We start from the raw sequence: 26,286 nt of genomic DNA, 5'->3' as shown, positions 1-26,286 counted from the left end.
TCACTATATATATATAAATATTAGATGTACTTAAAATGTACTTAATCCTGGTGAATTAGAGGGATGCTATTAAAAACCAAAAATTAGTATCTTTGAATGATCCTAAGCTAAATTTATGAAGCTTTTTAGTCTCTTTAACATCTGTAGGTGAAATAAAAATTTCAAATATTCATACTTTCTTTTCAATGTCTTCTGGGAAACTAAATCATCAACTATGTGTTTTACATCTGTAGTGCATGTAAATGTTGCTTAAAAGTTGATCACACTGTGTCTTATTCACTTGTTTAGACTGATTAGTTTTATTTATTGACTATAGAAAAGGAAGAGAATTTCACTGTCCAGTTGGAATATTAAAGTGGAAGCTCAGCTTTAAAAAGCTGAAAATAAATATTTAGTTCTTAAATTTTATTTTTCCCAAGAGAAGAATTCTCTAGGTGTTCAAGGTCTGATTGACTTTGCTGCAGAGTAGGGAAGCAGAGCTTTTTGCAGGATGGCTGTCTGGAAGGCTGGGGATCATCAGTGGAGAAGCAGCCTTCATCATTCTGAGTTAGTTTTTCTCAGCTCATCAAATATACTACTGTTTCAGTTAGGTTTGTGTATTTTGTTTGAAACTTAGTTTTGTTTTGATTTGTTTGTCGCATGGAAGTCTGAGAGAATTGCATTTTAAATGCAAATAGGTATCAAAGATAAACCTTAGATTTAAGTGAAAAAGTTTTTAATGACAATATAAATATATTTATGAAAAACAGAAAATTGCTTAGGTAAATAGAGACTTCAGACAAGCTAAGCTGTCATATGGAAAACTTTTAGTATTTTATGTTTAATGATGTTAATTCAGTCATTTAAAGATCGTGCCAAAGCTATGTGTGATACATTTTTTTTTTAGTATATTTTATGGTAGAGCATATTGCTGATCTTGGGACTGGGCTTTCTTTCCCTATCTAAAAGGACATATGGGGCTAGTCTTCCTATATATGACCAAATGAAACTGAGAGTTTGTTTCTCAAATCAGGTTCTAAAAGAGGTACTAGGATACAAAAGCCATGTATGGAAAAAGAGGGTTTTTTACCTCTTGACCATAAGGATGCAGTTTGAGCATTCTGGGATGTCCCAGGTTGTTTTCAGTGTTGCAGAGCCAGCAGGGGGAGCTCGAAGTTCATACTTTAGGTAATAAAAAAGTGTTTAGAGAATTTTTATTCAGAAATACTTTTTTTTTTTTTAAAATAAAAGTCATCTTTGGAATATGGCATAATTCAAGAAGGTTAGATCTTGAGCCTGAAGTTTGTTCATACTGCTTATAATGAACCTTTTTTACAGCTAAAATTATTTTCTATGTTATAAAATTGCTTAAATGGTGCTTTCATTTAAACAAACACATAAAAAAAAAAAAAAGGAAAATGAGCCATAAATGTTATAAATGCTAGACCTCCTGTTATGCTTCTGGCAGTGGCAGCTCAATACTAAGAACACAGAATAGCTTGCAATTTTAGAAAAGTAGTTGGTGCTGTTTTGTTGTGCTTCTGTGAGCTTCCTCTTCAGTATCTCCTTTATGAAAAATATCAGCTGATACATTTAGTCAAGAACTTTGTGTTGGAATCAGTGTGGTGCAACAGCACCTTCTCTTATTTGCTTGTCTGCAGGGCTCAGCTCCACCACCTTCTCCAACACCTAACAGAGAAATGAAGAACAAGGCAGTTCTTTGCAAGCCTTTGACAATGACAAAAGCCACGTACTGTAAACCTCATATGCAGACAAAATCTTGTCAGACAGGTAACTCCTGAACTGTGCTAGAACTGATTTCCTCATTGTAGCTTTTACTTAACTATTACTGTCTTTTAATATATTGCAAATATTCTGATTTTTTTCCACTAAATGGCAGGTGCAAAATATATTTAAATATCTGGCATTATTTGCCTTTTTCCTTTTTCTCTTAATAGAAGATGAGTGGAAAAAAGAGTATATCCCAGTGCCTATTCCTGTACCTGTCTACGTTCCGGTGCCTATAAACTTGTATAGTCAAAATGTTCCCATTCCTACCACGGTTCCTGTTCCTGTAAGTGAGACTTCAGCTTCATTTTAAAATTGCATCCCTTCACATGCATGTGTGGGACCACCTTGTGTGGCTGGTTGTCCTCCTTCTTGGCCATCTAAAGGATTGCAGGGTGCTGCAGGGCTGTTTATTGAAAAAGCATTAGAATCTGACAGTGGCACTTGATTCCTTGATTGTTCTTTTGGACCTCTCTGCCTGCTTCCAATGGGAAAATCTTGTGCCACTGAGCGTTTTAGGAGCAGTTCTGAGTGAAACTTCTGCTTTTGCTGAATATGCTGAATAAGCCTTTAACAACAAGGTTTGTTCTTGTAATAAGGAAGCTGAAAACATGTTGGGAAAGGATGGCAGAGTAGGATAAACAGCAGGACAAAACAAGCCACTGAAACAAGATGCTCATTTGTCCAAACTGTTAATCTGAGGTTGTGATCAGACAGGTTTGGAGTTCTAAAGATCCTTCTTTCTTTTACCAGCTATATTTTGTCTCTTTTTTTTTTTTCCTCTGTGTCCTTTCCTGCTATCCCTTCTGTTCATAGTTCTATGTTGGGTTTTTAACCGGTCAGCATTTTTTGTTAGCTCACACTAGAGTGGCTTGTTCCTAATCTGTATCAACTCTGTCTTTCAGAAGAAGAGTATAGATTTTTTTTTTAGTTGTTAATTGCTTTGTTGTGGCATTTTTTCTTTTCTAATTATCTCTTCCTCCCTGTCTGCACAGGTGCCAGTTCCAGTTTTTTTGCCCACTACTCTGGATAGCACTGAGAAAATCCTTGCAGCAATAGAAGAGCTGAAGGGAAAAGTACCCTCAGATCCTCTGGAAGCTGAGCTACTGAACCTGTCAGGGGTGGTACCTGAACATGTTGGAAAAGCTGAAACTTCTGATGTGGCCAGTGAGTTTCCTGATGAGTTATTGACTGTTTGGAGTGCTGGGAGATGTGTGTGGCAAGAAGGGTTTGGTTTGGTTTTCTTTATTAAGCAAAGTTTGAGTACAACAGTCTTATATTAAGTTGCATCGTACTTTAATGTCAGATGGCAACTAAATACCACACAGCCGCTTTATTTCTCAACCTCATACCTGGTGGGTAAGAGACTTGAGGAAAAAACTAAAGCTTGTGAGTCAAGAACTGGTTTATAATTGAAACAAAATAAAATATTATTCTAACTATACTAGTAAATACAATTAAAAGAGGGGGGAGAGAGGAATAAAACACAAGAAAACTAATAGAGCATACAGGTGCTCTCCACCCACTGACCCATGCCCAGCCTGTTCCTGAGCAGCAATTGGTGGTTTCCAGCCAACTTCCCCCAGTTATATACTGAGCATTGTGTGGTGTGGGATACCCCTTTGGACACTTCAGCTCACCTGTTCTGGACGTGCTTCCTCTCAGCTTCTTGTGCCCCCTGGCAAAACATGGGAAACTGAAAAGCCCATGATTTAGAGTAAGCACTAGTTGGCAACAACCAACATACTATTCTCATAATAAAAATTTATAAAAGTCTCACATACTTTGTAGTTTTAGTTTCTCAGCGCCCATGTCCCTTTGCTTTTCTTTCCTGGCTCTGTTCAAGTCTTTTCTGTATCTTTCCAGGAAAATTTGCCTTTACTCAGATGAAATTCTGAAGGTTTCTTTCCAAGCTCTTTCAACAGATTTCTGAAAGGTTGTTGACAAATTACATAAACTTAGACTTTGTGCCTCGTTATGTAGGAGGCCAGTGGAGCTGCAGTCCTGGGAGGCTTACTGATCTATTGCCATTCTTCTACTAAAACTGCACTTTTCTGGTAGCACTTGCAAGGTTGACAGTTTATTGCTCTCTTCTGTGAAGTACAGCTAGCTAAAGGAGCAGATGTATGGGATCAGAGCTTGCTCACTTACAGAGGACTGAATTTGGAGCAATCAGTGTTTCCCAGAAGTTGGAGAGAGTTCCAGCTTCGTTTCTCCCTGCCTGCATGCCTTATTTGAGAAACAGACCCTACAAAGGCAGACTTGAAAGTCTGTTCTATTGTGACAGGATCAGGTAGGAAAATAGACAGTAGGTTTTGTCAAGATTGTTTGAGTTCTGGGATTGGTTGATATGATCCAGGTTCACCGGTAGTTGATTTTCTATACATGTGCTTTGCTGAATCACCTTTGTGGCAGGCACATTTCTCTCCCTCTCAGGATTTTTCATAGAGGTGCGCAGAGAGAAATGAAAGAGAAAACAAGTTTTGTTTCTGCTCCTTGTTTTTCCTGTGTGGAATATGTTTGGTGAATTGTTTACCTGGAGTGAATGTTTGATTGGATTCTGGTGAGGATTGTTTGGGCCTGATGACCAATCCAATCCAATCCACCTGTGTCTGGACTCCTGAGAGAGGGTCATGGGTTGTGTTAGAGTTAAGAGTCAGAGAAAGCAGTATGTAGTTTTAGTATCCTCCTTTTATATAGTATATTAATGTATTTTAGCATAGTTATAATAAAGAAATAATTCAGCCTTCTGAATTGAGTCAGACATCGTCATTTCTTCCCATTGGGTTTGCCTGCATTTACAATACATCTTCATGGAGAACAATGGGCTGGTAAGTATCTTTTATGTTTGAAAGAAAATCAGGTTGGAGAAGTACATCTGAGATCCCAAGGACAAAAAAAAAGTAGGATGGTAGTGAGCAGAGCAATCAGTTTTAGAACAACTCAGCTTCTAAAGTTGTAGATCTGCACCATTTGGCTAATCCATGTGTTGGTTAAAATAATGACTTTTTTTCCTTTTCTTTTAAACAGGTGTGATAGTTGACTCAAATCTCCTAAACTCAGAGTCACGGACAAGCTTGCCTGATGTTCCATATGAGCCAGACCTTGATATTGAAATAGACTTTCCAAGAGGTAATTCTTCTGTGATTTTAATAAATACTGTGACACTGTGGGCAGCCATTGCACCTTGTTTAATCATCCTTTCAGAGAAGCTTTATTGATTGCAGGATCCACCTGACTTGACTGTTAGGTAAAATTTTGCCATGCCTTTGTAAAATGGGGGACTTCTGAATTAGTTCTTCCATCTTTCTAAATACAGTATTTGAAACAATGCCAAGAAAAGGGGAAGTTAACCATTCGCAAAGAACTTGGCTGCATCATTTGTTTTGAACATGGATTTAGGAAAATTATTTTGAAGGCTCAAGGACTCAGATGGCATGTGTCATGGAAAACATAATGAATACATTCTTCAATCACCAGGTATTTCCATGGTTTAGAGAAATTACTAAAGAGTCAACTTCCCACTCAAGTTTGTTAAAAAATTGGCATGCAAGTTGGCGTGCTGCACACCACTTTTTATATCTTGGTAATGTCCATATCTGTATTTGAAGCAGTTACTTGACTTAGGAGGAAAAAAAATCACTGCTTAAGACCTTTCTTGAAAGAAACTCTTGATGCTATCTAGTACAATTTCTACCACTCTGCAGAATGCAGGGAACAGTGTATTTTTCTTACTCCATATCCCAGTCAATCCAAGAAAGCTTCTGGCTGTCGTTACTGTTCCTGTTAATAGCTTCTATTGGACACATGACTCTCATGCCTCAGCTGGGCAGGTTCTGTAGGAGCTGACAGGCTCCTTTTGGGCTGTGTTGTGGATACCTGCAGTAGATGCCCAGTTTGTTCTATGCCTAATTTAAAGAGAAAGCCTGGGGGTTAGTCTGACATAATCTTGAGAAGTTTACTAGTCAGATGCATACTAGGTTTTTAACCCTCTTTTTTTAACTAAGACTGGGTACTTGGGAAAGAAAAACCATGGAAGAAAATAATTAAGCAAGTTGGAGTAAGTAGCAGCAGTCTGTAGGAGGCATTGATTACACTGAAGTGTTTCTGAGATAAGATTCTTTGTGGTATCAGGAGAAGGACTGCTTTTGAGTCTGGGGCAGAGTTCTGAAACCTGCATGTAAGTGCTATTTCATCTGCACCAGCTGGAAAACTGTCATAAGAAATAAGGTGGTGAAATCAGAGTATCAAAGAGCATTCAATTTTGAGTGAAAACATTCTGTGATGACTAAATGAGGGATGAACCATCTTCAATTAAGTAACTAAAGGTGGGACTTGTAACACTAAATCCATTCATATGTTGTCTCATTCCTCAACATTGCTTGAAATAGAGTCCTCAATCTTACTCCTGAAATGTTAAATAAACTGTATTTTTTTTGAGCTGTTGCCATACATCTGCTTACCAAACTTAACTGTAATATCCATCATGAGCTAGACCTCCACCACTTGTATAAATATAGACTAAAACCAGTTTCACTGAAGGAGCTTGCCTTCTGATTCTTAATGTTTTTAACCAAGTGTAATGTACTACAAGAAGTAACAAAACATAAGCATAGATAATCTAAATACAACAAAACTGCATGTACTAAGTTAATTTATATTTTTTCCAGTCATAGCTGCTCATTCTCACCATACCTAAAAATTTATGATATCAAAAACAGCCCAGGCAGAAAACATTATGTAAGAATCTACAGTAAGAAATTCTGCCTTAGCAACTTCAGATAATATAGTTTGACAGCTTTGTCTTAGTTTGAATACAAAAATAGGTTTGTTTCCTCTTGCCAAAATCTAATGTTTGGTTGTATTTATTTGTGTGCCTTTATGGACACCTTATGTTAAGGCACACTGATATAGTTAATTGTTTTTTTTTTTCCAAAGCAGTGTTATTTAAAAGACACTTAGAAATAAGTTTATGTTAATGTGTTTTCAGCAACTGAAGAGCTTGATACAGAAAATGAGTTTTTGTTACCTCCTGTTTTTGGTGAAGAATATGAGGAGCAGCCAAGGCCTCGGCCCAAAAAGAAGGTAACTTTTTCATGCAATTAAAAATATCAAAAAAAGCACAAAAGCGTATGTAGGAAAAAATAACTTTTTTTTTTTAAGTTCTCATAATTATTTACAGCATATTACTGTCTACTCATACCTAATATCTTTATGACATAAATTGATATATTTCAAGTAGTAAAATTATTACAGTGGTATGTCTGTTGCAGATTCCTGTTAAATTTGATAGGAGCGTGATTTGTAAATTCTGATCCTGTTTTTGCTTCACAGTGGCAGAACATTTGATGGAAAGTGCCAATGTGCCAATGTATATACCTGCTGTATTCTTAGCAATGCTATTTTACCTTTTACTTTGCACAAAGGTGTCTTGGTTTAATTTGATAGTAAGATGGAAAAACATTGGCATTACTAAGGTTTATAATGGGAGCCGTAGCATTTCCATTATAAAAGAGTTTAAATTTTTTTTTAGTTTGCTTGTAATTTTCCCAGATTTTAATTCAGTATATCTTAGTTTAAACATTAGATACAAATTAGCCATAGTATTTTATTTAGAAGGACACTACCAAGAAATAGTTTCCTATGTCTGGCACAAAGCTGAAATGGTGTTGTTCCAGTAACTGCAGTAGATATTGCAGCTTTAAAAAAAACAGCCAACTTCTACTAAAGCTTTCGAATAATAAATGGGTCTTTCTAGTATCAAATCTGGAGTCTTAAGTTCTTGCTGTTATGCACTGGACATTATTACATATCCACTGCTGGGCATGCCTTAATCTGGAACCAGTGCTGCCTTTTGCATTGGCAAAGGGTTCATTTGAGCCTACGAGTGGAGCTGTGACACAGTGTGGCCACATCTTCAGCTCCCCTTGCATTAACACGATGAAGTTCTGTGGGTGCAGTGAGGCTCAGAGTGCACTTTGCCTGCAGCTGGCTGTGCCAGCTTCTGTGTCCCTGCTGGTGGGAGTGCTGGTGGCCTTACCCACTGTGTTCCCGTGGCAGGGCGTGAAGAGGAAAGCCGTGTCGGAGTACCAGGCACACGACGACAGCTCCGAGAACTCCGAGTGCAGCTTTCCATTCAAATACGCCTATGGGGTAAACGCATGGAAGCACTGGGTAAAGTCCCGGCATTTAGAGGAAGAGCTTCCAGAGTTAGAGGAACTGAAATCAAGTAAGTGTTTCCAAAAATCTAGCGTCCAGCTTCTGACCTGCTTGGGAAAATTGCTATACTTGTGTGATTTTTCAGCTGGATTTTTTGATAGAATTTTTCTCACGTCCTTAATGTTTCCAGCATGACTAAGGTTATTTCACCACAGAGTTGCCAAACTATTTTTTTTTTCCAAGTTTTTCTTGTTTGGTTTCAAATGCTGGGTCTCACACTTCTCATGAAAGCTAGGACAGCACCTTCTTGGCTATTCTGATTTTCTGTGACCATTTTAATTTTTTGTTTGCATCCTATTTTTCCTCATACTCTAACTCACTTCAGAGTTCACACTGTTTCTGGGCTTCTAAATGGCAACGGAGGGACACCCTCCTACTCTTTGTCCTGTAAGGAGATCTTCCTCTGAGGTTGGCATTACATGGCTGTGGAGCTCTGGCACAAGGTGGCCTTTGATCCCCTGGAGCCATGCTGCTCTTTCTGCAGCTCTCCTCTCTGTACACATTTGTACTGTGGGGAAAAAGGGGAATTTCTGCTACTCCTGCTGTTCTTTGGCTCTCACATGCATCTCAGCACCCTTGTGTTGTGCTCTTGGGTCTTTGGAAACTGCTGTTTCCCCTGAAGGTGCCCCTCTACACCAGTGGCTTCACTTCAGCATCTTGGGCTGCCTCTGTGTCATCCTGAGCTGTGCATGACAGTACATTTGTTAGCAGGTGTTACTGCATTTGGTTAACTAGATTTTACTGTGGGAGCCTTGATTGTTTTAATACAGACCTAACATTTCAACTGCTTAGTAAATTTTAGTCTCATTCATTGGTCAATGGAGAGGACATCAAGCCAGTTTCCCAGTTTCCAGTCAAAAAGTACCCCATCCCACCTTCACTGTGTGACAATTCTATTGTATAATGTAGCATTTCTTCTCTATTTTACAGTAAAGTCTGTGAAATTAAAGGAAGATCTATTATCACATACTTCAGCTGAGTTAAACTATGGGTTGACACATTTTGTCAATGAAATTCGAAGGCCTAATGGAGAGAACTATGCACCTGACAGCATCTATTATCTGTGTCTTGGAATTCAGGAGGTTAGTAGAGGCTGTAGAAATGGGAAATGGAGCTGCTGACTTGACTGTAACCCATTTCAGTAGAAGAGTGGAGATGACATGGATTTATTGGCTAGGCGCTACCCTTTATACATGGCTGTGGTCAGGCTGCTGTGTAATTTCATTGTAGAAAGCTGCCCATGTAGGAAATGAGTTTGCAGACCCATACTGAAAACTCAAACACGAATTGGTATATTGTAATAATTTTAAGCTTATTGCTGGGTTAAAGCAAGTCATTAACCCAGTCAAAAGCTACGTAGTCTTCTCAAATGCTGTGTTCATTTTGTTTTCTAAATATGTCCAATGTAAAAACAGAATGAAACAAAGCATGATCTCTAAGCCTTTTATTAATTCAGTTACTTAGCATATAGAGGAAACAACCTAAATTAAGTGTCTTTTGGGGAGGGTCTAATTTGCTGAGTATTGCAGACTGTGGACAGGTAGGATAGAGTGCAGGAAACTCTGCTATATTGCTGTCTTACACACAGTACGATAGGAAGGAGTCAGGTTGGATGTAATGGATGTGAAGGCAATAACCAATCACTAGGTAATTAGAGAAGCTGTTCCACAGCTGATCTTTTAAGCAGGGAGGGCTGTCTTAATTTTTGCTACATAAGGCAAAACACAGGCAAAATAAGCAGTGTTCAGAGCTGAGAGCCCATAAAATATCATTCAAGTTAAAAGGCAATAGAACATGTGTGTGATGTGGAAAACAAGCTGTTCACAGGGTTTGCAGTTCTACCTAAACTGTTCCATACTTGAGGCAGAGGATTTAATTGAAATATTTTTAAAATAAGTAATAAAATAGTTATTTTCCTTTGTTGCAAGTATGCAAAAATAGTGAGTTGCTATCTTTGCCTCATTGTTGAAACTTGAGAAGCAAACACTGATTTTAGTCAGTGGCTTTTTAGTCAATATTGCTACAAGGTGTGTTTCAAATTCAGCTAGCTTTCTGCTTCTGCACTTGCATGATACACTGTCTCTCTGTACCTTTCTGTTAAATTGAAAATACTCATCTTAAGCAGATAAACAGTACACAGAGGGAAGTATGTGTTTATAAATGGAACTACAATATTTTTTTAATCTTTCTCTTTGTACCTTTGACATTGTCCATTTTGTCATTCATGAAAGCTAGTTGTGTATAAAACGTATTTTTTTCAGCTCTTCAGAACCACAGTTTGTGTGGCAGCCACAATTATCATGAGGCCTAACACATATACACAATGCTGGAACATTTTACTGTAATTTTACTGCTTGTACTTCATGCCCAGTATTTAATTCAGGCAGAGTGAACAGCCCTGATTTGTTGGCCAGACTGGTAGGAAGATGTGTTGTGTTCTGATGAGGTTGCATTTCAGAAAGACAGCAAGTGAGGGACAGAAACATGAGCTGTGAAGGGCTGCAGCCATCATCTGTGTGCGAATGGCAAATATTTGGGGGTGTACCACCCTTCTGAAGGAACATGTTTTAGCAAGGTAGTGGTACACTAAATGCAATACAGTTGTCACAATGCACGGTAGAACTCCATTGCCTTCTACAATTTGCTTAGTCCTTTCCACCTGACAGCCCTGACCCTGAAAGAGAGTAAATTGTCTGCTACTTCATAAAAGGTATTGGCTTTGTTGAACTTGAAAGGGGCTTGGACGAGATTAAATTATGCCATTTAAGGATACTGTTGGGCCAAAGATCATTAATATTTTACTATCTTAGAGTAAATTTCTCTTCAAAGGAAGAGAATGTAGGAACCGTAGGCTAGTAAAAAAGTACATTCTCCTTCCAGCAGCATTACTGCACTAGAATACACACTCAGTTTGGAGCTTTTCATCATGGATAGAGTGTGGTTTGAGCCCAGGAGTCTTCAAGTCCCAAGTTGGTTGTTTTCTTTTTTCAGTTTGTAAAACGGCTTTTTCCTAAAGGAAGCACTGTAAAATCTGTTCAAGGAAACCGGTCCCTGAGTGAGATAGTGCAGTTTCTCTGTTCAGGTTCACTTGCAGTTGAAATTGTTCTGCTTTCAGACAGAAGTGGTTCAGTAAACTCTAAAGTTATCAGTCTGATCCTGAAGGATATCAGACTTAGAAATAAAGGCATGGTCAGGCAGGCATCAAGTGGAGAGGGTTCATCTAGAGGAAGTTGTTAGCCTGCAGTGCTCCTTTGTTCCATCATGGCCTTCATTCTTTGTCCCTAATTGGGATTATTGGGATTTGGTTTGGGTTTTTTTTTCCTTGCTTTTTGTATGTCTGGTAATGGGATTGTTTGGGCAGGCTGATAGAGTTTGGCAGATGTTTGTCTGAAGGTCAGGCAAACAAAATCACTGTGGACAGTGATTCAGCCTGTTGTCCTCCACTGTGGGGTTCAGAGGCACATCCAGTTCCTTCCCATGCACTGCAGTTACAGTAGAACTCATCTCAGGTGGGAATGGCTTGTGCTCATCCTGCCCCTGTAGGGTTTGTAGAGCAGCAGAGCAAGGTGGTTTGGGAATGAAGGTTTTGCAGGTTTGGGTGGTAGGTAGGTTTGCCCGGCTGCACAATGTCATCCTTCTGTACATTCTGCGGTGCTCTGGGGAGCTTCAGACTTCTACTGGTGATGCCAGGGTTTAGTCAACACTGTCTCTGAAAAAGGAAGAAGTATTTTTAGCTGAGTTCTCACAGGCTTGTGTGTGGATAGATTTTGAACCAGTTTTCAGTCTTCATTTTCACTGCCAGCATTCAGTGTGAGTGTTTAATGCAAACCAGAGAAAAATACGTGGTAGAAAAATGTGCCAGGGGATGGAAGGGTGAACGCCATGAAGCTTACAGTAAGCTGTATTATCTAGCTTAGAATTGCTTTATGAAATCAAAACTGATGTATGTAGAAATAAGCACATGTGGGGGAATATTGTGCTTTGAGGAATTAGTTAAAACTTACCATATAAAATAGTTATCTAAATGAAAATGTTGTTGAAAACCTGTAGGAAGTGTATTCATTCATTTGCCCTTATTATAAAATTAAATGCTAAGATAAGGAGGCCAGGATGTACTGAACCCTGATCACCTGTAAATGTTGTGATTAATGTGATTTCAAGCATGGGTACAGAAATAGATGCCATTTCCAGAAGCAAATGCCTTTTTGCTGTCACTTTTATTGTATTCACTAACAGACATGTTCTTGCAAAGATAATTTTGAAGTGAAAAATTTAAGAAGGCAATATGCCCTTTCTTAGAAATGTCTCCAGAGAGGATAATGTCAAATAGTAGTCCTCAGCCATTAATTCTTGGTAAAGGTTCAAAAAAATTTCTGTCTGTAAGGTCAAGAGTGGTAAGATAATTAGATTGCAGAATAGGCCAGTGCCTTGCACCATCCTATCATCTTTCTTGTATTGCTGTAAATTACGACCACAAATATATAGATGGATTTTTTTTTCCCACTTTCGATTGAAGATGGTTTTGTCACTGTCTGGGGTTCACATTTAAAAGGGCAGACTCCTGCTAAATGTGGATTGGTTTTGATTTTTTTTTTTGAAGGCCTAGATGGAGGAAAAGATAAATTAGTTGTTTGTGGTTTGGGTTTTTTTTCAGTGACTCCCCTGACTTCACTGATACAATGTTGCACACAGAAAATTGTAGAGAAAAATGTTAGTTATAATTAAACTATTATTCATATCCAGTTAGAAATTTAAAACATACCATTATATTGGAAGCAACTGTTACCTGTTAGATATTGGAAAAGTGGCATAGCTTTATTTTTAGATACTGGTTTTCAGTACAATGCTTGTGCAGTTACGAAAAAATAGAACCCTGTAGCACAGGAGTTGTTCTAATCTGGAATTGTAAATACTGTGTCTCTCTCTTTTCTGTAGTATTTATATAGGAGTAATCGGAAAGACAACATATTTATCGATCCAGTCTACCAGACGTTTGAACAGGAATTAAATAAAATCCTTCGAAGTTGGCAACCAAGCATACTTCCAGATGGTAATTTTCTTTTTGGTCATGTATGTTTTTCATCTCTTAAAAGTTGTGTATTCTGAAGCATGCATATATATCTGTATATATATGTTATTAATTGCAATAGCAGTTGATGAAGAATTACAGACATGTCTTCTAAGATTTAATTTAAAACTGTACTTGGTTTTATTTGTCTTGTTTCTGGCTACTCCATGCTACAAAAGTTGGTTTTGCCACTGCCTGTTCAAATTGACTATCCATCTTTAGGAGAGAAAGTTAAAAAATGCTTTGACCTGTACCTGAGCTGAACTTACTTTTTTACCCATTTTTTCCCCTAGATGGTGGCAGGCAGGCAGGTACTGCACTATATGTAGGTAGGGCTAACAAGTGATGTATTCTAGAATTTCTCACCTGGATTAGGAGGACTCTTTGCTGGGAGTCTTCTGCTTAGAAGGATCATCAGTTTATGGAGAAAGCAAATTTTTCCCAGCAGAACCATGTTGCTGAACTGCAGAATCGGCTGTTCTTCCATCTTTTTCACAATCCTCACTTGAGTGAAGGCTTGTCCTTGCCAGACTCTTTCCTTTCTTTTCTCAATATTGGCTTCTCTCAGTACAGCCCAGAGAGCCTGTGTTGGACCGTTCCTGCATCCTGTTATGGTCCAGGAATGCTTTCCAAGTGAGATATCTATTAGTAATAGGAAAGAAGGTGGTGCAATGTTTGGAGGCCTTAACCTGAGCGGAATAAAATGAACTCAAAAATATGCCTTTTGTGATGGAATTAAGGTTATTCCATTGAACATTAATTTCTGTGAAATAGCGTGAGAGAGCTGCATGTGAGAAATGCTGTTGTAACTAAACAGAAATGTGTTCTCTGTGAAATTGCCTGTACTGAGATTTCCCATTGACCGTCTAAGTAAGTGTCTTTAATAGGTGGGTTTGGGGAGTGTGGACATGAAAATAAATAAGTTTATCAGCAGCTTCTCTCATGATAATTTTGTTGCATTTCACAGTAAAAAAACACTTGATTTTTTTTTTTTTCATCTTGACAGTTCATGGGCTAATCCATTGTATTTTCTCTTCTATGCTTTTTTTCCAAGGATCAATATTCTCTCGAGTTGAAGAAGATTACCTTTGGAGGATTAAACAGCTAGGATCACATTCACCTGTTGCTCTTTTGAATACACTCTTCTACTTTAATACTAAATATTTTGGTCTGAAAACAGTGGAGCAGCATTTAAGACTTTCTTTTGGCACTGTTTTTAGACAGTGGAAGAAAAATCCTCTAACAATGGAAAGTAAAGCTTGTCTTCGATATCAAGTGTCTTCCCTGTGCAGAGCTGATAATGAAGGTACTATGGCAGTTCAAAGTTTGTATTGCAGGAGCATCCACATGGCACTGCAGAGGGACATCTGGGCACCTGGCCAGGAGCCAGAGCTCTGCCTTTGCATACAAAGTCTAGCAGCTCTCAGCTCCCAGAACTCTAATTGGAGTGTGTGGTCCATGGAGACTGCGGGGTCTCTGAGTTAACTTGAGCCCTCTGGTCTCCATGTGAAATGCTGTGGCTGTGGGTGGCATTTCCAGTTTGCAGATTTGCGCAGTTGTGGTGACCACCTTGTGCTATTTGGTGCACTGCTTATGGGGAATTCTACTGAAAAATGTAAAATAGCTTCAAGTTATAGCTTAGATGTTTTTGGTTTTCTTCTTAAAGATAAAATTGCTACTGGAAAGAGGAAACATGAAGATGATGTTCCAGTATTTGAACAAATTGAAAACACATCCGATCCAGCTAGATGCCCTGTGAAAATGTTTGAGTGCTATCTATCTAAAAGGTAAGTGTGATACAGGGTAATACAGACAGGATCTAGAGTAAAACAGGTCCAGAAAGGAACTGTCTTGATGCAACATGAAATGTGCTCAAGCAAAGGGAATGGATTGAAATCTTCTGAAAAATACCTAAATGAAAGTATTGAAATCTCCACTTACGTATCTGAACAAGATGTGCATAAAGTGTGGGAGCAGTGGAGTACTTCACTGTTAATTGTCAACGGCTCCATCTGGGAATAACAATGCAATTCAATTTTCTTAGCTGGGAATACCAAGTATCCCTGCAGAGAATTAAACCAGCAAGGGATCTGGTGGATTTTGCTACTGATGGGTTTTTTTGTGAGGTCTCCATCTCTTCACTAGGAATTGGGTTAAGACAATGGATTTGCTTCATTATAAGCAATCAGGCATCTGAAATGTAGATGCTTTTGAGGTACCCAGTGTGAAAGCATGTTTAAAATATGTTGTAGTAGGAGAACAACTACTGGCATTAGCCCAATATTTAGAATTAGCTTGTTTCCATCCAATCTCCACAATTAATTGTGCAGGAAGGAAGGAAGCAAGCAGAATTTATTACACTTTATAAAAAAAGCTGAGGCCACTCTTAAAAAAATTAGTTTACTAGCTTGGTGGTTTGGAAGCTTGAAAACAAAATTTCTTGGAAAGAACTTTTCCTTAACTGTAACAGCCACCCAAGTGACTGATTTTAATGTTCTGTGTAACTCTAAGGGAAATGAGGGCAAGTGATACCAAAGAAATAAAATCACCTGGTATATACAAGACAAATCGAGTATGAGACTCGGTGTGTGTTAGGAAACGGCATCGTGGTCTGTAAGGTGAAGAAGGAGCTCACACACTGTATCAGAAGTACAAGCATGTGATGTTATAGAGAGAAACAAGTAAAGAGGAGCTTGTGGTCTGTTAATGCAACCACCTGTTTTTCAAAAACTCAGTCGTTCCTGGTTATTGCAGGAGGATTTTGCCTTCACTTTCTCTGCTTTCATGATTTGGAGAGGAATTGTCATTAAAAAGTCAAAGTTGAACTTTTGGACTGAGTTACACAGTCACTGGGGGAGAGACCACATAATTTTTTTTCTTTAGTACGAACATCTCAACTTTGGGGAAAAGAATGCCCTTAAATCCATTTGGAGCACCAGTTATGGTGTGGTTTCAAGCCATGCTGTCTTGCAGATGTTGGGCACCATTGTTAACTAAAACAGCAAGACTGTTTCTCCCAATTCTGTTTCTTAATTTTGTTGAAATAATTTTAATTGAATATTTTACACCGTAAAAACTATGGTAAAATTTTAGGTAATGCCAGCTGTTTGAAATACATTTGGCAACCAGTGGACAGCTGTAGCTGAAATTTTGGGATGCTTTCATTCACAGCTATGAAACATTGTATTATCGTCTCATTATAGTCTCAAACTGCATGTGGAAAGTTTAGGTTGGACATTAGGGAGAAATTTCTCCACAGAAAGGGTAATTAGACATTGGAATGAGCTCCTCACGGAGGTGGTGGAGTAACCATCCCTTGAGGTGTTTAAGGAAAGACTAGATGTGGCACTCAGTGCCATGGTCTGGTTGACATGAAGGTGCTGGGCCACAGATCAGACTCGATGATCCCAGAAGTCTTATTCAACCTAATTGATTATGTGGTTCTGTGATTGCTTGTTCCTATAAAAATACTGTTGTTTCAAGCAAGTAGGGAGGACATTAAAATATTTAAATTATTAGACTATTTTAAGCAACCATATTTTACTTCTTATCTGACTCTTGATCTGATTTACGTGAGAGCAAAACAATCTGACAATCACCCCAGCAGGTGAAGAGCAACACCTGAAATCTTACCAACCAATGTGGGAAGGCGAGCTGGTAAAAATCCTGAATTTTACGGAAGAAATGGGAAATAGAGTTGACTCCTGAAGTCTGCAGTATTTGTGAAGGAGGGAGCTTGAGTGATGACTTGCTCATCCAAAATTGAAAATTATTTTCTGAAACTTGCCTAAATGGATGAACTGCTAGGATTTCCTTAAAGGAATCTTCTCTAGTGTCTTAAAGGATGTTTCTGAGCTGCATGTCATAATATAGCAGCTAAGGAATTAAGGGATTAAGATTTAGAACACGCAACCTTTTAAATAAAACGGGAGGAGGAGAGATTTTAGCTGCTTACATTTCTGTGCATCTCAGAACTACCATCCTTGGCTTTTTAAGGGAACCCCAGGCTTTACATTCAGAGGTAGCCACATCAGCCAACAATTCTGTGAACAATTATTGGTGTAATTGATGTAATTAGTGTTGGGCCTGCTTTGCAAATCATGGAAAGTACTTTCTGGTTTAGCAAGACCTGGATCTGTAGGTTTTTGAAGAGTCTGTGATCTCTTGCATGTTTGCTGAGTCCCAGGCATCTGGGACTCTGCAGATGTGGGACTGGCTGGGTTTGGGCCAGACCAGGCATGGCTCCTTCTATCAATAAGACCACATTTCTCCACATTATTCTTTTTGTTTTGGTTGGTGTGGGGTTTTTTTGGTAACTTGTCTGGGTGCAGTTAGAATTTTGATTGTGCAAGATTTTGGAACTGCTAACGTACTGTTTTGTCCTGTGAGGCTGTATTTCTAACCCCCTGTGTTTTCCTCCTGGTAGCCCACAGAATCTGAACCAGAGGACAGACATGTTCTATCTGCAGCCGGAGTGCTCCGTGTCGGCGGAGAGCCCCATCTGGTACACTGCCACTTCACTGGACCGCAACACTTTGGAAAATATGCTCGTACGGGTTCTTTTAGTAAAAGATATTTATGATAAAGACAATTATGAACTGGATGAAGACATAGATTAAAACAAAACTTCCAAAAACTGTCAAGACAACAAACAGCATTAGATATAGTCATGCTGCTAGACCTTTACTATGGAAAACATTTCAAGTTTACCCTTTGTTTTATGAGTTTTGTAGCAGTGTGTACCCTTACCCCTGGGTATTACCATGTAAATAGTTTGTGAGTGAAAGTCTCCATTATTCTGCGTAGTGGTTTTAGGATACATAACAAACACATTTCAGATTCTTTTTTTATTATTTATTTGATTAGGTATGTTTGTAACTTTTTACATTGCAAAATATGAATGAGAATATGCCATGTGTAATTTTTTTTTCCCCTTGTAGTAAGGTACATCCATGTTGCACAACTCTGCTGTTGGAAGCTCCCTTGGAGGAGGCTCTTTTATTGGCTTCTTAAACCAGATGGTTGTGTATGGGTAGCACTACTAAAGTTTAGAACTTGCTGTGTCTTTCAGAATTTTTAAATGAATTGTAAACTAATAGGTTTTTTACTTTTTAGTTACTGAAGCCTTATAAGGTTATGTAGAGAGATTCCATCTTATGTACCAAAAATAGACAAAAGAGAATGCTGTCAATATTGGTGTACTGTAATGTGAATCTATTCTGGTGAAAACACTTTTTTGTTGCCCTTATTAAAACCTTAGTGTCCTTTCGTTATTTCTGACTCTCTCTCAATTGCCCCTACAAATAAAATATATATGTAAAAATAAGTGAATATAAGCTTAGAGCATGTGGTCATCAAGACATGTATTTTGTAAAAAGGAAAATTTAAACCAAAAGCCCCTCAAAAAAAAAAGGAAAAGGAAAAAAAAGATGTCTGATGACAATGCTATTCTTTTCTCATCTTTACTTTTCAATCATAAATGCCAGTACCTCATATTAATGTAAATTTGTCCTTTGTAGCCTTATAGAAAGGGTTATATGCCACATTACATGGAGTAATATGGTATGCTAAATTTTAATTTGTATGTCCTTTCATTGCTGTATTTGAATGCAGTCAATACTTGACTATGGATAGAAAGATTCTTTCAACTAATGCCTCCATTCAAAAGCCATATGAGATGTGAAGTTGCAACAAGTTAAAAGATAATTTTTCTTGAAGAAAATCCTTTCATTTGCTCTCTATTCTTGTTCGTACTTCACTCAAGTAGTCTGATTTCCAGATACATGTTTAACTGCTTAAATTTTGTTACTTGCTCTTATTTAACTAATACAAACAGTATGGTGGTTCAAGCAATGGTTTTGCTGTTGTACTAAAAAAATGTAGTAGAGTAATTCTACTATAAAGAACTCATAAGCTTAAGTCTCTCCTAAATGGCATTAATTATCTGTTGAGATGAATCATCTACTAAAGGAGAAACTTTCTATGTATATATATTACCACCTGCGGATTTATTTCTTGCAAGGGATGCATGGCTTTTTCATTTTCCTTAGCTTAAAAGAATGCACATAAGGATGCATCTTTCTATATAGATAAATAAAGCTTCAGTTGCTTTGTTTTGTTAAACAAGTTTATTTAAATTTCTGCTATTCTGGTGTGTCTGTGAGTATGTATTATTTTTAGATATACCACTATTTCTAATGGAGATGGAAATGTACATATTTAATTTTTCATTTCTTTCTGGTGGCATTACCCTTCCTGTGAAATCAAGAAATACAACACAGCACCAGTGAGTAGATCAACAGCTTCAATGAATTTTTGCCTCTGTGAGTGAATATTTAAAAACTTCATTCATTAACCCTTGTTTTTTTCAAACAGCAGCCATACAATGCCTATGATACATAAAAGGGACGAAATCAGGAACTGTAGTCATGGTTTTGTTCTGGTCTCTCCAGCTTTTTTTAACACCTGACTTGAACGTAAGTTAAATTTACATATGGAAATCATAACTAATTACCTGTGTTAAATGAAATTTGAAATATTTCATTTGAGCATAACTTTTAAGTGTTTTGACAAATAGCAGTAAGGATCACTTGCAGCCCCTTCTCTGTAGTTCAGACTTCAGGGACTTCAGCAGAGGTTTCAGTTGCTCCTGGATTATAACTGTGTTTAATGACAAACACACTTTTGTAAAACTGCAAACCTTTAATGTGAAGCTGAAAGTTAAGTATATGTGTTGAGTGTTTTGTCTCCAACAAGAGTTTTAAATTTTTGTTCTCAGAATCAGATTACAGCTTAAATAGTAGGGTCAGTCTTTAGTATTGGCATGTTGAACAATCTCTAGGCATTTTCTGCACCAGGAAGAAATAATTAATGCTTCTTAAATTTTATCAGGAGCCACATTATTGTTGTAAATTCCTTCCATTCATCTGCCATCAGTAAAAATGTCCAAGTTGGGTTTTGAAATAGACATCTTTACATATAGATCCATGTTGGAAATGTAAAGATGGTTGTTAACTTTTATTCCAGAAGATGGAGCTATTCCATCATCAGCAATAGTGTTTTTTGAGTGGCTCACGTGTTCAGATTGAACGTTGTAAACTGCAGAGATATTGCAGTCAAGTCGGCATCGTGGTTCGATGTATGCATTTTATTCCTAAATTTGAATGGTCATGAGAAATACAGAAAAAATAAAGATATGCAATTTTATAGTAATTAGGAGTTCAGGGCAAATTTTTTTTTTATTTTTGTTCCTTTGGCAGAACTGTCAGCAGCTGGTGTAGAATAAGGTTGATGTCAAGGAATTATATGCTGTGCAGGACAAAATATGATGTTCTGTTCTACACAGGCAGACAGCTTTCAGGTGGCGATGTGTCTAAGAAATCTGCCCTCACTTTCCTCCCTAAGAGGTTGTGAAGTGGCACCCTGGCTATTGAGGGCATCCCTGTGAGCTCTGGCAGGGATTACCTGAGAAATGCAGTGTGGGGACTACACCCCTCTGTCCACACACAGCCCTGCACTCCAGTCCTGGTGGGGTTTTCTTAACTTCTTCAGTCGGGCCAACATGTAACAGCTCTGCATCTCCTTGCTGTCAGATCAAATACTGAACAATTCCCAGGTGAATAGTGGCCTTAAGGCACTGAGAAAGTTAGCAGCAAAAAGAAAATCACATAGAAAATATAGTTCAGTGTGAAAAACAATGAAAAATTAATGGAATTTTCACAAAATATATTTACTTTGTTAGTCATCTTTTTTATCTGTGACTGTGTTCAGTCAATGAGAATCACACAGCTTTTTGTAATTAGGGAACTAAGCATAAATTACAAGTTTGTTTTTATTGAACAAAAGGTTATGGTTGTGAAATAATTTCAGTGTGTGCAATATTAATTACCTTTAAAGTAGTCACAATGGGACTCTACAGTGCAGCAAAATTTGTTTTCTTAGTATCTGTGACTGTCCCATGAGAGGCTGTGTAAATAGGTGGGGAAAACAGGAGAGGTGGTCCATAAACCTTGCAGTCCCACAAGGAAGGTGGTGTGTGAGATGGAAGAAAAAAGGGCATGAGTAGTGGCAGGAAAACCTATCCCATACTCATTTTTGCTGACTTTTTTTATTATATAGGAGGGTTTTTTCTGTTCCACTTTCCCATTTTGTCTGTTACATATAGGAACGGCAGTTAAATATTTTAATTACCATTTTTTAAACATCCACTCTTCAGTTCATTGCACTCATATTTTGCATTATATAATACACGTTATGTGCAGAACTGAGTATGTGGCAGAGTGGGAGTTTAAATTACTGAGATGTAAGAGGGTGTTTGGCCATCACAGGTGAAACGAGTCTCTGGATTATAATGCCAAAGGTTAATGATGTTTTGGAAGCATTGAATTTGAACTGTTGAAACCCAAAAGCTTCAGCACATGAGCCACAGCGCTTGGGACCAGCATGTGATGGAGCTTGTGCTTTGAAACTCAGGCTGGTGTTTGTGTCTGTGACACAGGGAAGCAGGACAGAAAAGGGTGACCATGTCCACTTTGAACAACTACCAGAGTTTAAAAAGTTGCAGGTTTAAGATCTACTTTTTGATGAGACCTTCTGAGCTTCTGACACCTGTTACAATTTCCTGCATAGCCTGGCTCAAAGCTTTTAGGCCAGCAATTGCTGCATGCATGGTGGATGTGTAAAATAGGTTTTTGTATTTAAAAGGGTTTAGTCTGGTGAGTTTTTATTTTCAGGAAATTGGTGTGTTGGTGTTTCAAAATACATATATCTGGAAAATTGTTTCCTCACCCAAGAACTGTTTATGTTTATGGAATAAAGCTACTGACACATCAGTCACGCATGACACATTTGCAAGTGCATAATTTGAGTAGGGAAGGATGCAGTTAACTCTGTATTATGTCTCAGGTATGGTGAGGTATTGCAGCACTTCTACTGATTGTTTCATGACATGTTTTTCTATCTCCACTGTACTTCTCCCCCCTCCACCACCCCCCCTTCCTTTATTTGTGGTTGGTTTTGTTTTGCTTGATGTGTGAAATGGAAGAAGAAAATCTCTGAAGGTAACAGAGTTCTTGGAAAAATCCCTCAAGGACACCAGCAACCATTTCCTCTGTTGCTGGCAGGAGGATGTGAGAGGTGGCTACTGGCAAGGAGCTATAGAGTAGCCCTCTTGTTAGTCATAGCTAGGAAAAGTTACAGCATGAGTGCCCAGTTTCTGCTGATCCTGTCATGAAGCATGATTTTTCCTGGGCAAACCAGTGTCAGTGCCAGTCCTGGAAACACCTCTGAGCAGAGCAATTTCTGCAGATGTTCACAAAAAGCAAATAGAGGGAGAAAATGAGAGGATCAAGCTCAACTTTGATTTCTTAACTCAACTACTTTTTCAAATCCCAGCAATGAGTGTGAATGAGGTGTAAACATGATTTGAGTTCTGCTTTCTCTGAAATGTGGCATTTCCTGGAGAGGTGGCATGTGGCACTTCTGGCTGCCACCTTACCTTGGAGCAGAGGACAATGTCAAGGCAGCAGCAAAGCTGCTGTTTACCTTCCTGACATGACAGATAAAAGCTTCCTAGAATTGTTCCCCAGGTTTAAATCTTTACTTGGCCCAAATTACTGGGAGTTTGACAGAAGTGCAGATACTGAAAATGTGTCCCTCTGTCACTGGGTGCCTGCAGTTGTGCGGGATATGAAAGCTTTGGAAGGCAAAGCTCATGGGTGCCAAGCAGGAGAGGCAGTAGGTTGGACTTGAGATATCTGGAAAGAGCAAAACCTAGCATTAAACCAGCTTCTTCTTTGAGTTATACCTGCTCCTGGGGTTTCAGTTCGTATATTAAAAAAAAAAGAAAAAAATTTGTTTTGGTGGCTAGGTCTTTCCCCAAGCAGGAGCAGGCTGCTTTGGTTTCTCTCAGAACTCCTCAAGGATGGGTCTTCTGCTTAGTACAAGAAGAGTTGGAGTTATTAGCATCTGCTTCCTTTCCTTATGTATTTGTTGATTTATTTATTGAAATAATTGTTCCCGGTTCACAGTCACAGAAGAGGAAAGTGTTCAAAGCATTAGTGGATTGTGTCATATACCAATATGCCTAGGTACTTGTAAGTACTTCCTCTATTTTGTTTTTATACTAAAATTCTGGTTCATAAAACATGAAACCTCTGTCCTTTTAGGCAAAGGAATAGGAACATCCTTGTCACCCGTGTAATTTAAACTGCTGACATTTCATTTGTGCCAAAACACGTGGAAATGCTTTACCAGTTTAAAATGTGAAAAATTATTTTATTTCTTAGTATATTAGCTGAATAAGTAATGAAGATTACTTCCAGTCATGAAGGCTATTTCTGCTTTCAGCATGCATTATACAAGGCAATATGTGTAGTATTTGCATTTCTAGTCTTTAATTAACATTTTTTTAAATACTCGGAATTAAAGAGTGAGCTTTTCAGCTCAGGATAAAGCTCTGTCATTAAGATAAATGAAGGGACTCACCATCATTGCAAAATCATCAGCCTCAGTACCTCTGGAAAAAAACTAATGCCAGAAATCTTCCCTCCTCATTATATCTTAAAATATTTTCTGTTTGTCTTTTCTCCAGCCCCATATGTGACATCCACATTAGTATATAACTACTCTAGTGTGGTAATCAAAAGAATAAGTACAAGGAGATTAATAATCTCATTTCTATTAAGAAAGAAAGCTTTTTTAGTTCTTTTTTTTTTTTTTTTTCCTCTGATGAATTCTGGCTGTGTATCAGTGACCAACAGGGATTAAAGGTGAAAGTTGTAAAACACAGTAAGAAAAGACAAGTTTGAAAGAGAACAGGAGGAAGAGTAGTCTTTGGTCCTAATGTCAGCACAGTACTGAGAAGGCCTTTGAATTCTCTACCAGTGTGTCCATTCAGTTCAGGTTGGTTGGAGATAGGACCCCAGGCACCTTTAGCAATGGACAGACTTGTTCATATACCTGTCTTGTATCTTGGACAGCTTCTACTGAAGCAGACATCTCTGAGGACCTTCAGGCAGAGAGTATTTCTTACAATAAAATTCCAACTCACTCCCAGAGGTGGTGTCCAACATGTATTTTGGCATATTTTAAAAAAGTGTTCTCACCCTCAAGGGAGAAAGAACATTCTCGTCTATATCCTTGGTGTCTCAAGATACAATGTGGTTTCTTCTCCAGCTTCAAGGGTAGAATCCCCCAAAGATTTGGTGTTGCTGACAGGATGAGAGCCTTTTTATGCCATTGTGTGAGGTGTCTGAGACAGTCACGTGTGCGCGCGCAGAGCCAGTGCCCAACAAAGCCCGCAGCCATCTCTGACACCACTCACAATGGAAGCCTGGTGCAACCACGTTTTGTTAACTCTGTGAAAACTCAGGAACATGGACAATGCAGGTCCCAGAGAGTTTCATATTAACTGGAAATTAGATGAAATAATTGCATATTGCTGTTAACAAGCAAAAGATTTCAAGGGAAAAAAATCAATTTCATTTAAGAATTATGGGGACAATGATTACTTAATTTCAACTCTCTTACTTTCCTGAACATTATTTTCAGTGCTGCTGATTTCCAGGCACATCAATGTGCTATAATAAAGCAGGGGAAGACAAAGCCAGTGTTAACCAGATAAATTAAAACAAAAATACATTATTAGAAAGCAGATGGAGGATGGTGGGAATTCTACACTGCACATTTTTCTTTCTAATTTGACAGACAAGAGAGAAATGAAGTGAGGCAGCAGAGCACTGCCACAGGGTGTGTGGGTACCTGGTGTGGAGGAGGGCTGAACCAAGCAGCAGTGATTTCATCATTGAATCCCTCAGCGTGGAAGGAGAGGTGTTGGGAGACCAAGTCCACTTGGAGACTACTGTGTGCATGGGGATCACTCCACCTAACGTGCACACCCAGCAGCTTAATGGACCAGGTCATATTCATGAAACCAATACATATTCTCTACATTTCTATTACATATTAATTACATTTCCCGAATACATCCGTAGATGCTAATTATATCTGTGGAGTTATTTGGATACGAGTAGAGGTCTCTTGAGGGTCTTTGGTGGTTGTTTGGGAACATCCCATTCCCTAAATTTCATTGTTTCAGATCTAATGAATCTTTTCTCCTTAAGAGTATCTCAAACATGTGGTCAGGTCATGATGTACTTTTCTTGCTTTGGCACAGTGTCTTTGTTTTCAAAACTAAGTCATCTGCCAGTACATATTAATTGCTGATATAGGTAAATAAGGAAGCTCTAACTGGCAGAGGACTTATTAGTCACAGATGTAGGGAGTTAATACAAAGCCACATTCATCTCTGGCATTTATACTAAGCACTATACAGTACAAAAACAAGCATTAAGTACAGATACAGGGATCAAACACCATTGTGCTAAAGTTAAAAGAGTTTTCCAACATCTTCCCCCACTGCTGCAGAGACTCCTTTTTAAAGAAATGTAACTTTTTCAGTAACACTGTCATGGAGGGTTTTTAGAGGATTATTCCTGTGTAGATGGCCATATCTCATCTGATTGTTGTCATAGCCCATATGAGCTTGAGTTTCCTGAGCTGGCCACAATGTGGCTTTCCTGTATGGCTATGAGCAAACAAAATCAAAACCAGAAAACCAAGGTAACAAAATTCCCCTTGGTCACCCAGCTACTACAGAGTATGAGGAGGTTGGATAGGACAGTAAGTACCTCTCTGTAAGTGCTGGAAATGATAATTTAACTACTTAACTACAGCTTCTGCTGAATAAATGTTGATTCAGTAGTAAAATAGCACCAGTGGGGGATGGTTTCTGGAAGAAACAGCAGATCTCTGTGGTAGCCAGCAAAAGGATATGGGTTTGGTGGGCAGGTTCCTTTCCCATGGGAAGGGAACCTCTGATAGTGGCAGGAATGGTCGTGCTGACTGCCACACCAGACCCTGTTCACATGTTACCCTTCGCCTGCTCCATGGCCCAGGTGTGAGCAAAATGGGACAGCAGCTGACTGCCAAAGGGACTGGATCCAGGCAGGAGGACAGCTGAGATGAAAGAGAACTGCGAAAACTATGCAAAGGCATCAGCCATGCTGGGAGATTAAAAGAGATCCACTGTAAGGAGTCCTGAAAAATGAACTCTAGAACATGTAATGACAAATATGATAAACTATGGGAAAAAGAAGTCCCTTGCAGGATAACCAGTCTCTGCAAAAATGAGCAGAGAAGACTTTCTTTAAGTCTTCTGAGCAATGCCCCCC

General features: G+C 38.5%; 1 protein-coding gene across 39 annotated transcripts in view; it reads left to right on the top strand.

Moving 5' to 3' along the window:
* The window catches only part of ZMYM2 (zinc finger MYM-type containing 2), an 89,242-nt gene extending 67,349 nt beyond the window's left edge, over positions 1 to 21,893 (top strand). For all 39 annotated transcript variants that reach the window (XM_085580839.1, XM_085580780.1, XM_085580776.1 and 36 more), the window contains 11 exons: positions 1,641 to 1,770; positions 1,938 to 2,053; positions 2,763 to 2,934; positions 4,798 to 4,899; positions 6,758 to 6,852; positions 7,828 to 7,996; positions 8,917 to 9,068; positions 12,922 to 13,036; positions 14,109 to 14,360; positions 14,721 to 14,841; positions 17,481 to 21,893. In XM_085580839.1, the coding sequence (XP_085436965.1) occupies positions 1,641 to 1,770; positions 1,938 to 2,053; positions 2,763 to 2,934; positions 4,798 to 4,899; positions 6,758 to 6,852; positions 7,828 to 7,996; positions 8,917 to 9,068; positions 12,922 to 13,036; positions 14,109 to 14,360; positions 14,721 to 14,841; positions 17,481 to 17,673 (1,617 nt within the window). In that variant the 3' untranslated portion in view covers positions 17,674 to 21,893. The remainder of the gene's footprint in view (positions 1 to 1,640; positions 1,771 to 1,937; positions 2,054 to 2,762; positions 2,935 to 4,797; positions 4,900 to 6,757; positions 6,853 to 7,827; positions 7,997 to 8,916; positions 9,069 to 12,921; positions 13,037 to 14,108; positions 14,361 to 14,720; positions 14,842 to 17,480) is intronic.
* Positions 21,894 to 26,286: the final 4,393 nt, after the last annotated feature.

This window comes from Lonchura striata, chromosome 1 (genome assembly GCF_050655825.1).
Source record: "Lonchura striata isolate lonStrDom1 chromosome 1, ASM5065582v1, whole genome shotgun sequence".
In the NCBI taxonomy this organism is placed as follows: domain Eukaryota; kingdom Metazoa; phylum Chordata; class Aves; order Passeriformes; family Estrildidae; genus Lonchura; species Lonchura striata.
This window is presented reverse-complemented; position numbering and strand designations above follow the sequence as displayed.